The sequence below is a fragment of the Centropristis striata genome, chromosome 10 (genome assembly GCF_030273125.1).
Source record: "Centropristis striata isolate RG_2023a ecotype Rhode Island chromosome 10, C.striata_1.0, whole genome shotgun sequence".
Taxonomy (NCBI): Eukaryota; Metazoa; Chordata; class Actinopteri; order Perciformes; family Serranidae; genus Centropristis; species Centropristis striata.
In genome coordinates, this window is record NC_081526.1 from 2,018,134 (window position 1) to 2,031,740 (window position 13,607).

Sequence of the window (13,607 nt, forward strand, 5' to 3'; positions counted from 1 at the left end):
AGTTTTAGTTTAGTTTTTATTTTTTTGAAATGCTTTAGTTTTAGTTTAGTTTTTATTAGTTGTAGTTTTTTGTAATGGGCTATTTGTTGGGTGGGAGATTAAAAGAGGTCACAGTAAATTTTGCCTTTATTTCCTTAAAAAATAAGTGAGGACTGGCTGAAATGTCCTAATTTTGCAAAAATGTCCTCACTTTCGGTTAACAACCTGTTACGGTCCTCATTATGTAGGAAGTACAAGAATACACACACACATTCTTGTACTTCTATCTTTGTGAGGACCCTCATTGTAACAGTGGATTCCCTTGCAAGGTTATAATAGTTTTGGATTTTTAATTAGTTTTAGTTTTAATTTTGTTGTGAATTTTTGTTTTCAAATTCAGTGAGTTTTAACTAGTTTTTAGAGTGAGTTTGCTAGTTTTAGCTAAGTATTTATATTTTTTTTAAATGCTTTAGTTCTAGTTTAGTTTTTTTTAGTTGTAGTGTTTTGTAATGGGGTATTTGTTGGGTGGGAGATTAAAAGAGGTCACAGTAAATTTTGCCTTTATTTCCTTTGTCTGATCCATCTTCATTATGTATGAAAAAAGTTGACAAAGACGAAAACGAAGGACATTTTCACTATAATTTTAGTTAGTTCTGTAACCACACAATACAGTTTCAGTTAATTATCATTATCATGTAACCTTTAACCCTTAAAACAAAGTCTGGAATATAAAAAAGCCTTTAAAGAAGTGAGGACCGGCCGAAATGTCCTCACTTCGGAAAAATGTCCTCACTCTGTTGGTTAAAAATGCGCTCTGGTCCTCACTATGTAGGAAATACAAGAACACACACACACACACACACACACACATTAATATGAGCTGCATGCTAAAAAGTGGGTGGATAAACTAACTCCTCCACAATAAAAGAGGAGGATTGCTCCTGATATTAATGTCCCACTGTTTAGTGACAATGAGCTCCAATTATTTTATCATTATCTGTAGATTGTTTTTGTCAAATTACAAAGTGGTTAAACAGGAACACGTCTGTGTTTTAGATCCAAAGAATAAATGCCCTGTCTGCTCTTTAAACCTCCACATGTTGTCTCTGTCCCTGAGGGATGTTTTACTTTTATTATGTGATGGAAGAAGTACAACAGTCCTTTACGTAAATACAATTAGACACTTAATAGCCTAAAAATACTCAATTACAAGTAAATGCCATGAGTTCAAAATGTTCTAAGCAAACGCTAAGCAGGATGTGACAACAACACGCGATATTTGTAAAAGCCAGAGAAGCAGTGTTGCTAACTTAGCAACTTTGTTGCTATATTTAACGACTTTTTAGGCCCCCTTAGAGACTATTTTTCAAAAAAGCGACTGGAGACAAATCCAGCAACTTTTTCTGGTGTTATTGGAGACTTTTGGAGACTCGTTCTTACTCTTCTTAATGAGCCGCGGGGCCGGAGGCTCGTTAAGAAGAGCCTCTGGCCCCCGCAGCTCCTTAAGAAGAGTAAGAACGAGTAGAAGCGGCACAGTCCTCCTGCAGCAGTCTCTCCCAGCTGCAGGGCCAGAGGGGATTTTAATCCCGTAGCGTCCAGTCTGCAAATTGCTAACAGGCTAACAGTTAGCTCTGTAGCAGTACAGTGTGTATGTGCTAACAGACTAACAGTCGCTTATATGATCACGGTAGAATCTGTTGCTAAGCGTTTATGCGACGATTGAAAAACAAACGTCACCTCCAGAGTCTCTAAATCTCTCTGGAGCCTTTTTTTATAATGGAGACACGCAGAGTGAGAGGACATTAGAGATGGCGTGGCCTGAGACAACACGGCTGTTGACCTGATGACTTCTAACCTTAAAACTGGTAAACTCTGTCTCCTTCTGGCAGCAAAGCCCTGAATGAGGAACTTCTATGATGACCAATTAACATAAGCGAAGAGTGATTTCCATATAAAGGGGATAAAGCAAACAGCTCTCTAATGAAGATCAGTGTTGGTCTAATTTCTCTGCAGCCTGCAGGGACAAAGTGATTGAATTATGAGAGTGTGTATTAATGGAGGTGGCTGCTAATTAGCCAAACTGAGAGCGAGGGCATTAATCTTTCAGCCAGTTGTCGACTATTCAGGTCTGGAGAACTTGGCCCAGCTGGCTAAACATCATGTCTGAATGCTTGGCTGTGGGTGAAGGAGCAACTCAGGAGCAGAGAGGTTAATGTCCCTAAAACACACTTTAATATACTTATTTTATCCCTGGAGCTCCTCAGGATGAGCTGAGCTACTGATAAATGAGCTGGCAGGGAGTTTTCAGTACTGTATTTTAGAATTTATAGAGCTGTTATTCAACTGTTTGAATTTTATTACTAAGGAATGGCTATGTATTTTTAATTATTATGAATTATTGTGATATCAGCAGTTTAAGAGTCCTATAATATTCATATATATATTTAACACGTGTTATTGTTATACCACCAATATTGCAGTTTTGTAATAATATATATATACAAAATATTTTATAAATCAGAAAAAGTTCAATTGTAGAAAATAGGGCTGCAGCAATTATTAAATTAATCAAACAATAATCGATTATTAAATTAATCGCCAACTATTTTGATAATCTAATAATTGGTTTGAGCAGTTTTTAAAGACAATAAGTCCAAATTCTCTGATTTCAGCTTCTTCAATGTGAATATTTCTGGTTTCTTTGTTCCTTTATGACAATAAACTGAATATCTCTTTGGTTTGTGGACAAAACAAGAGATTTGAGGACGTCATCTTGTGGTTTGGAAACACTCATTGATATTTTCATACATTTTATTGACCAAACAACTAATCGATTAATCGTTTAAATAATCGACACATTAATCGATAATGAAAATAATCGTTAGTTGCAGCCCAAGTAAAAAAAAACAAATCATTCAGGATCAGTCTTGTGGTAGAAATGAAATTTAATATTTATTTAATTAATTCATATTTTTTGTGTGTATATTATTGAACTGCTGGTATCCAGTGGCCTGACTCCACTTGTTAGCATGTTGGAAACAAAGTCAGTAAAGCAGCAAAGCATAGTGAGACCACAGACTATATATACTGTATATTTATATATAAATCAGGTGAGAGTTAAGCTGCTTGTTGTGGTCTCTGATGAGTCTCTGACGCCACCCTCTGGCTCAGACGTGTAACTACAGTGTGTCTGATGTGAAGCCTCCATCCATCAGCCTCAGAGAAAATAACTTGCCTCAGGACATTGAGAACTGAAATGAGATGAAAATTGTTCATTTATAAAACTCAAATGTAGGTTTTATGCCAAAATGAAAACTGCCCTTTAAAAAAAAAGCACCTCATTGAGGTTAATCATCTCTTTTTTTATGCAGTTACAATGAAAACCACCAGAACAGAGCTCAGCTGATGTTGTAGTAGATTATTAAAGACCTACAGTCTTAACTGTACTATTGTCTTAACTTGATATGTTTAGATGGACATCAATATCACAGCAAAAATATAGGCTTGAGTAACTAAAATTCTCCTGATAGAGGGCTTCATTGGTATGACCATAACAAAACACTATTTTAATATGAAGAATAATGGACAGGCTAATCAGATGACAAAATGTAAACAATACATAAAGTATGACATATTACAATTCGAAGAACACAGAATAAATTGTTTAAATATCTAAAAACAACAGTTTTGTTTCTGTTTTTGACCAAACATGTACATTCAGCTAATTTTATGTTTTTGATTCTCAATATATCGGTCAGTTTGAAGGCTAATTGTATGAAGCTTGGCCAGGATTTGTTTTTTATTATAATTTCTAAAAAATCCAAAATTCCTCTTTTGCAAGATGTATAGAATAGGAGATACACATAACACTCACACGTTTTGGTCCCATTGACTCCCATTATTGAGAAAATCAGGTTCTTATGACAAAAAGGGCATAAAAGCATAAAAAATGAAAAAAAATTGTTTTTATATGTATATATTATTTTTTTATTTATCTGTTTTTATCAGAGAAATGAAACTTTTTTATGATGTAGGTCATTGTAACTGTGATAATAATGATAATAATGATAATAATAATAATAATAATAATAATAATAATAATAATAAAAATACAATAATTAATAATAATAATAATAATAATAATAATAATAATAATAAATAAATAAATAAATAAAAATAATTATAATAATAATAATAATAATAATAATAATAAGCTGCTAAAAGGTTTGATGCGGTGAAAATGAAAAAAAAATCATATATCACATTTTTATGACACTTGTGGGTCAATGACGTGACGCCCAAATTTTTTGTCCGACTGTATTTTTTACAGTTAAAAAAAGGTTTAAACTCGTAAAAAGAAACCACAGGTATGCAGTATATCTCCCACATATAAACCTACTTTAACCTTTCAAAAACAGTTAGTTGTTGGCAATTTTTGTGCTCTTTAAAGTGTCAAAATATCATGTGGTGCGACTGTCCGGCCTTCATTTTTGTTTGGAAAACGTCTATAAAATTACCCTAAATCTGTTCAAATATATTTTCTTTCCCATTTGGCATGATTTTCAAAGTGTTTTTTCGTCCTGTACAAATTTTCAAGGCATTTGTAGTTATAGTTCCATTATAACATACAAGCAAACTTTGTCCGAGGATGTCCATTTTATGAAATATCATGTGGTGCGACCATCAAGAAATTACCACTTTGGGACATTAACTTTGAAATCCAGACCAAGACAGGAAGTTGCATCATCCAACAGTTTGCCAAGAACCCTTGGAGACAGCAAGCAGGTTTGTTAATCTTTCTCAAATTTGATAAAACATATCGCTTTTAACGGTTGGTATGTAGTTGCCATATCTGGATGTCATGTGGTATGACCTCCAAAAAATTATGAATATTAAACTATTTCTACAAATATATATTTTGATTAGAAAATTTAAACTTGCCTTTTGTGTAAAGCTAGCTTGTTTTGTTAAGGATTCTAATTATTTGCCTGTAAATGTTGACTGAACATGAAAATATCATTTGGTGCGACCAGGTATCATGTGGTGCGACCATTGTTGAGTGTTTTTGATAATAAATATATGTCCTAGATAGGCAGTTATTGTGCTTTTATATTTAATTTAAGACTAACATACAAAAAATACTTTATGTTAACATTTTTTGGAATAGTTTTTTGTACAATTTGAGTATTGTTTTCTCAGTATTTCAGAAATGAAATTTAACATTTAGTTTTTTGTACAATATCATGAGAAAAATGTAAAAAAAGATGGAGCATGCAATTTCACTGTGGTAATTATGTATTCATTAGTCATTTGTCATTTATTTACTGTTTTAATCTATTTTACCAGATGCCACTGTCAAGCAAAACAAAAACTGACCCAGTGGTAAGAGAGGAGTACCTTGCTAGAAGAAAAGAAAGCTATCAGAGAAGAAAACAACAGGGAAAGATTCTATATATAAAGTCAGATGATCTGCCACAGAGAGAGAAAACTAAACAAAGAGAGAAATGGAGGGCTGCATCTTGTGCTTACAGAGAAAGGAATGAATGCCTGGGCTAAAAACTGCCTGCAGTTAACAATATACCCCCACTTTGACATATGCATTAAAATACCCAGAAGTCATGTTATGATTTTCAAGTGTGATGAAATCATTATGCATCATCACAAACTGTTTTAATAGAAGCACACATTTGTGGCTTTGTGAATGATTACATGATTTACTATAATACAAGGCTCTGATGAAAATAGTATGATAAACATAATTGATTAATTCTTTTGTCAAGTTACTGCAGTTACTGTATGTTTGATGGATTTATAAAAAAAATTAAAATGGTTATGAAGTCTTTGTTTAAAACAAATCCAATTTTTGTGCACTTGTGTTTAAGATTGTTTTACTTTTAAAAATGTTATTAAAAAAACATTTCAGGACACCAAGGCAATGTGGTGCACATTCAGATCTTTATTGTAAAGTATGAAATGTTTGTTCAAAACACTGTGCGTTTATGTTTGAGATTTTTCATGTTTCTGAAAATGTAATTAAATTGTTTTATTTGTATTGTTATTATTGTAATGTCCTTATTATCACATGAAATGCTATGTTTTGTATTAAAAGTATTGTTTATTGACCTGTTTATTGACCTATATTTATTATATAATATCTTCATGTCATTTGGTGCGACCACTCATCATGTGGTGCGACCAATAAAAGCAGTAACTGTATTGAATTCAAAATATAATATCTAGTTTCTGTAGCTGGAATATTAATCACTGATACAGTATACTTAGGTGACTGGTAGATTTTATTTTTTTAAATCAGTATAATGAAATTTAGAAGAACTATAGTTGTGTCAGCACAATGAAGAACGGGACTGTAACATTATGGAACAAAAATATGAAATCATTATTGACAAAATATCAAAAGAAGTTTAAATACTTGTTTCTAAACACTTTAAATAACTGAGAACTTGTAAAAAAAAGTTAAGCACATTATGGAAAATAACTAATTTTAAGATAAATCACGGTCGCACCACATGACGTTTTTTAAGGCCATGGCCGATTCATATGGGTAAAAAAAACACTAAAAACGCTTCATTTCATTTTTTTATTTTAATTTCTGTGTGCACAACATTCAGAATGTTTGAACAATTACAATAGATATGCTATTTTTTTGTGTTTAAAATTTGGCCTGTTGAAAATCCTTATACGTCATTGACCCACGTATGTGACACTTGCCTCGAGGGTTAATACCGTCTTTATTTTTGTTCAAATCATATTTAATTAACCTACTATGTGGAATAAAAATGATTAAAACAGAGTTGTTAACGGGTTATAGATGTCCTTCCTCTAGAGGGCGCCACTCGTTCATCACATGACCATCATCCGCCAAATTCAGATTGTGTTTTGTTTCAGAGCAGTTTACAGTTTCACACACCGCCGAGACACGTTTAGACAAGTTTCGTAGTTAGATAGAATGATACCGGAAGTTTTGTGATTGGAATTTCAAAATAAGGTACGTCAAATATAAAGACATAGATATAAGGCTGTCTCATTCTTCCAGAGTTACCAGACTGACTGAATTCACCCTCAGGGATAAATAAAGTAATTTTGATTGTGATTTAATTGATTAATTTGATAAAAAACACTATCGATATGAGTGAAAATGTTTTAATTTGAAAGTTGTAACCGGAAGTTCAGTGTAATTTGTGATTCTTGACGCTAGTGATCGAGGAGAAAAGAAAACACAAACCTGCAACAAGTTTATCGATAATAAAGCTCCAATAACTTTAGATATGAACCAGTTTAAAGACACTAACGGGGCGGAAACAGTCGAGAAGCTCCAGAAGAAATATTCGGACAGAAGGAAACAGGTCTGAGTTTAACGACAACTGGAAGTATTTAGTAGTTTGTTTGCTACCTGCACAGTAACATGCTAACGTATCGCTAACATGTGTACTGGACGTTACTACGTCACTTCTTAGACACATTTGTTGCTAAGCAACACTTATAAAAGTAACACAACGTTCACTAAATTGGGAAAAAATGGTTGATTTTTGTCGCTTCATGTGTCAAAACGTCGCTTCTACATCATTATGCATATATAAATCTTGTTATAATATAGAATAGAATACAATAGAATATCTTTATTGTTATTGTAACAAGTACAACGAGATTTAAAAGTGGCATCTCATATGTGACACAAATAAAATAAATCAATAAAACGTATAAATAAAAGCTGCTAAAAAAAAGAAAAAGAGATAACCATCTCTCATGCACACACAATTAAATGATTTTTTTGAGTATTGAATATGGATGAAAACGGTTTTTTAATCTGATTGCCTTTGTTTTTATTTATTTATTTGTTTATTTATTTATTTTACCTTTATTTTACCCTTGAGAGTCCCTTGAGATTGCAAGCTCTTTTTCGAGGGAGACCTGGCCAAGATTGGTTGCCAGTTTCAGATTAAAATGACAGTGACAAAACATGGGAACATATTATTATTATTATTATTATTACTACTCTTTAGTGTTTGCCCAGTTCTAACAGGGAATGTCAAGGGTGTGAATTGTCCTTGATAATGTTGTGTGCTTTTTTGATTCCTTTTTTAAAAATTCTACAAATTAACGTTCAACGTGTGAGATATCAGCTTTTATTATGGCAGAAAATTCAACATTAACTTTCCTTGAGAGGTAACTGGCTAATTGAACACAGTGGACACAGCTCACACAGAACATAATACAATACAAGAACACTTTTGTTCTTAATACATTTTGTCAAGAGCTGAAATAAAAGATTGAATAGCTCACTATAGGCTGATTTCTTTTAGTCTTTGTTCACAGATTTGTTAAAATCCTTTTTAAAGTTTTGAGAGAAATTTGTCTGTTTTTGCTGAGTATGTATAGCCTTGAGCCTTTTGTGTGCATAGCAAACATTTTAGATCCTTTAGTGCAACTAATGAAAATGGCAAAAACATAAACAAAAGTTTAGCATTCATATTTTTGTGTGGTTTAATAATATCAAGTTGCTGCTTCCTAACATCTTGTTGTCCTGGTTTTTAGTTGCTGCTACCAGAAGACACTGAAGGAGGATCCAGTGATGGTAAATGCTTTATTCTCTTTACTGGGATCTAGAACGTCTCTAACATTATTTACACCTATTTATATTCACTAATACATAAGTATAGAGAACATAAGAAGGGTGACTATTGATTATTGCCTCATTTTACTGTCTCCTTCAGTGTAATACACATTTAAAATTGTGCACATTAATATTACGGACAGGTTTTTTTTTGTTTTTTTTTAAACTGAGCCCTAGTCAAATTAGGGCTGGGTGATATATCAGTATAAAAAATATATCAATATATTTTTAAATGTAATATGTAATTAGACCATATTGCATATATTGATATAGATCATTTTTTTCTCTTTCTTTATATATAAATGCTGCCCTTACTAGGGTTTGTCATATTTAGTTCTTAGTTTAGTAATGTTCGTTATTCTTTTCTCATGAATGTTTTTTTTTACTTTTGGTCTCTATCACCCAGCCCTAAGTCAAATCATTTTTCTAACCCCAACATCTGTTTGATGATCCTTGACATGAATCATGCTTTGCCTCTCATTATTTTCTGTTTTAATATTTTAGAGGCAGTCCGACAGCTCGTGTTGGCCAACAGATCCAAACAACCAAACAGAGACTTTAAATGTTCCAGTAAAGCTTTAACTGATCTGTTCAGAGCTGTTAGAGACCATCCAGACCAGTAAGTCTGACCAGAGAATCCTCCTACAGAAACATTCTTCATGTTAGTGTTTGACTTTAAGGCCTTGATCAACATGTTGCTGTCTGCTCTCAGGTTTAGCAGTGATCACGGTCTTCATGAGAGTAATGAGGACCTCAGTGAGGACTCTATCGCCCCGCATCAGGACTCTCAGGTTCTGTTTACAGAAACAGGTGTGTGTAATTTATTGATTTACTTTCCTGTAATTGCTCAAACTTCTGCCTCTGATATAGACAGAACTGGACTTACCTTTTTTTTTTTTTTTTTTACCTATTTCTGGTCATATGATGCTCTAATGTTTGAACAGTCTATAATTGACCCATTTTAAGCATTTTTAAAATGTGACCATTTTTGACAAAAATCGACATAAATCGTATGACTTTTATTTTGAAAGGGTCATTTTTGGACATCCCATAATATGTTGTTTTTCTGTCATTTCTGGCCATATTATGCTCTAATATGCTTCAACAGACTATAATTGACCCATTTTAAGCATTTTAGGCATTTTAAAATGTGACCATTTTTGACAAAAATCAACATACTATATAGAGTATGACTTTTATTTTGAAAGGGTAATTTTTGAACATTCCATAAAAATGTGTTTTTCTGTCATTTTTGGCCATATAATGCTCCAATGTGTTTCAACAGATTATAATTGACCCATTTTAAGCATTTTTTAGAGAGTTTTTTTTTTTGAGGGAGTCATTTTTTTGGACATCCCATACTGTGGTAATTTGTTGCTATTTTTCGACAAATAGTTCTTGACCCGTGAGTCCTGGGACAAGCTGATTTCCTAACCTCTAGGCCACAGACCTGCCCATATATAACTGTATTTTTCAGCTACTTTCGGACAAACTATACCACCATTGGCCTATTTTATTTAATAGGCTATTTATATTTAAGATATTTTTTATTTGAATGTGCACTTTATGGAGCTTTGATTTAAAAAAAAACAAACAAAAAAAAAAAAAGGTTCTCCTGTTATACAGTATTTATGTTCACTTAAATAAATCAATAAAACTACTTGTGACATGTCATATTTGACTTTGACTCAACATTTGCTCTCACTTTGAGATAAAAATATCAGGATATATATTGATATTCAGCCTAAATATATCAGGATATGACTTTTGGTCCATATCGCCCAGCCCTACTTTATTATAATGTCCCTGTATGTCCAGATGTGACCCTGCCGTCCTGTCTCGACGGTAGTCCCGGGTCCTATGAAGCTGAGACCGACAGGGACTTGGAGAGACCTGGTCCTGACTCGGGCCGCTCCTCGTCTCTAGTCCTGGTCAGAGTCTACCAGGAGATGATCACCGTCTACCAGCAGCTGAAGGTGAAGAAGAAGAAACATTGTGATGATGGGCATGATTATAAATGATATAAATACATTGTAACATAAGACAAAGTTAAGATACAAGTATATGAAAATGTTGCTGCATTAAGGCCTGTTGTTGTGTGTTTGTTTGTGTGTTTACAGGCAGAGAGACGAGGCCAGCAGCAGTGGGAGAAGGAGCTGCAGGAGCGAGAGAGGAGGCTGCAGCAGCAGGAGGAGCGAGAGAGGAGGCTGAAACAGCAGGAGGAGCGAGAGAGGAGGCTGCAGCAGCAGGAGGAGGAGAGAGAGAGGAGGCTGAAGGAGCAGGAGGAGATAATACAGACTCACATAGCAGCTGTAGAGGAGGTCAGACACACACACTCTCCATCCAGTCACATTTAACACCAGATTCTGCTTTTTATGTATAAGATAACAGGTGGAGACTAATGGTGTGTCTAGTGTTTAGAGCATTGGTCTCAAACTGGCGGCCCGCGGGCCAATTGTGGCCCTTCTGATGATATTTTGTGGCCCCCACCTTGATATGAAAGTTTAATGTGAGTTTTATATGAATGGCACTTTACCGTGTTGTGTGTGGAAGGTCCCTTTAATTACTGTTTTTGGTAATTTTGTGTCTTTTTTTAAAATAATTTTGTGTCTTTTTTTAAAAATAATTTTGTGTCTTTTTTGGTAATTGTGTGTTTTTTTGTAATTTTGTGTGTTTTTTTTGTCATTTTGTGTATTTTTGGGTCATTTTGTGCCTTTTAAAAAAAAATAATAATAATTTTGTGTCTTTTTTTGTCATTTTGTGTCTTTCTTTTGAAGTAATTTAGTTTTTTTTCTGTCATTTTGTGTCTTTTTTTTTTTTAGTAATTTAGTGTCTTTTTTGGGTCATTTTGATACTGCCTCCAGCGGCCCCCAGGTAATTTGGGTTTGAGACCCCTGCTTTAGACATTTGATCCACAGACACGTTTTCAGGAACTGGAGTCAGTATAATGTCTCACCAAATAGTTGAAGCATTGTTTGTGTATTTTCTCTGTTTGTCTCCAGAAACATCAGCAGGAGGTGAACAAGCTGCAGGAACTCCTACGAGAGAGAAACAAAGAAACCCGACGGCTGAAGTCCAGCTTTGACTCCATCAAGGAGCTGAATGACAACATGAAGAAACAGGTCAGAAGGGACCACTGAATTATTATATATTATATGTTATTATATTATTATATTGTGTTTGCATTTTGTTGGTATCTTCAAGGTTTGATAAAGTTCTACAATATTCCTAAATTATACCAACCAGGGTATCCACATGGTCCTATTAAATTAAGATTATTAAATCTAGAAATAAGCATGTTGAACACACAAATAATAAGTTGGCTCTTAAAACTAGATAAATTATCTAACACTTCTAAATCTAAAGTTTTTTTATCTTGGTAAGAGACTCTGCTCGGGCCAGTTCATCGCTGCTTGCAGCTTTAATTTTTATCTCTTTTGTACATTTTTTGTCTTTTTTGGTCATTTTGTGACCAAAAGAAGATGTAAAAAGACACAAAAAGACACAAAAAAGACACAAAAACACCAAAAAAAGACACAAAAACACCAAAGAAGACACAAAAAGACCAAAAAAAAAAGACACAAAAAGACATAAAATGACCAAAAAAGGAGCAAAGGATGTAAAATCACAAAAAAGACACAAAAACATAAAAAAACACCAAAAAAAGACACAAAAAGATTTTCTTTTTATCTTGGTAAGAACCAAATAATCATCAGGTCACTCTGCTCGGGCCAGTTCATCACTGCTGGCAGCTTTAATTTATCTGGTTTTAAACTCTCCTTTCATTGAGATATAGTGACTCAAAATGTGCTGATGGTTGAGCGAGCAGTTAAAGGGTTAAAAGCCCTTCAACTTATCAGTGTTCAATCCTGATGTAAGATAAGAACCAGGCAGTGTTTAACTGTAATTATCTTTCTTCAAACATAAAGTAACCAAGAGTAGTTCAATCTTTTCTCATGTTTGGAGGATCAGTAGAACAGTTAGTAGCTCTGACCACAGGAGGGCGCTATGACATCACCCTGCTGGAGGAACATCACTCAATCTGTGTCTGTTATCTTGGTGTCCGTTGGTATCTTTAAGTGTTTGTTTTTTTGCTTGTGCTTTAAAAATGCTTGAAACAGCAAATCACTGTGTTTGCATGAACTGTAAGAAATGAAGGGATGTTTTTTGACAGACAGATTGTCACTCTGTGTTTTTCCATCACCAGCTGAATGAGATCAGTGAACAGAACCAGAGGTTGGAGAGCCAGTGGAAGAGGGTCCAGGCCCGACTAGAGAACCTGCAGGTGAGGACTCTGACTGTTATAAACCAGCTCTGGGACCAGGAGCCTGGATAGAGTACGGTCCTCATCCATATGTTATGTTACCATCGTAATCTGATCCAGTTCAAGCTGCTGCCCCGTCTAAACTACTGTAAGACTGAAATGTTCCCACACATTGAGCCCTTCTGTGACAGAAGCAAAATGCTTCCTGCAGTCTGGGGTTGCCCTGAACTGGACCGATTCTGGTCCTCTTTCTTTGATTTATTCTCTAAACCAGGGGTCTCAAACTCAAAGTACCGTATATAAATGACCAAAAAAGACACAAAATGACTTAAAAAAGACACAAAATGACCAAAAAAGACACAAAATTACAAAAAAAATTCACAGAATTACTCTCAAACTCGTGGCCCGTGGGCCAATTGTGGCCCTCGTGGCGATATTTTGTGGCCCCCACCTTGATATGAAAGTTTAATGTGAGTTTTATATGAATGGCACTTTACCGTGTTGTGTGTGGAAGGTCCCTTTAATTACTTTTTTTGATTATTTTGTGTCTTGTTTTGGTAATTTTGTCTTTTTTTTTTTTATATAATTTTGTCTTTTTTTGTAATTTTGTGTCTTTTTTAAGTAATTTTGTGTCTTTTTTAAGTAATTTAGTTTTTTTTCTGTCATTTTGTGTCATTTTTGGTCATTTATTTTCTCATATATGGTTATCTCCATTTATTTGTTTATTTTTTA

The 13,607-nt window shown here is 33.9% G+C and overlaps 1 protein-coding gene across 1 annotated transcript in view; it reads left to right on the forward strand.

Moving 5' to 3' along the window:
- The first annotated feature begins 7,217 nt into the window (after nt 1-7,217).
- The window catches only part of LOC131979626 (coiled-coil domain-containing protein 138-like), a 38,485-nt gene continuing 32,095 nt past the window's right edge, over nt 7,218-13,607 (forward strand). Inside the window, exons 1-9 of the mRNA XM_059343680.1 lie at nt 7,218-7,343; nt 8,533-8,572; nt 9,116-9,230; nt 9,324-9,421; nt 10,430-10,587; nt 10,732-10,787; nt 10,848-10,932; nt 11,614-11,733; nt 12,819-12,896. Of these exons, the coding sequence (XP_059199663.1) occupies nt 7,266-7,343; nt 8,533-8,572; nt 9,116-9,230; nt 9,324-9,421; nt 10,430-10,587; nt 10,732-10,787; nt 10,848-10,932; nt 11,614-11,733; nt 12,819-12,896 (828 nt within the window). The 5' untranslated portion in view covers nt 7,218-7,265. The remainder of the gene's footprint in view (nt 7,344-8,532; nt 8,573-9,115; nt 9,231-9,323; nt 9,422-10,429; nt 10,588-10,731; nt 10,788-10,847; nt 10,933-11,613; nt 11,734-12,818; nt 12,897-13,607) is intronic.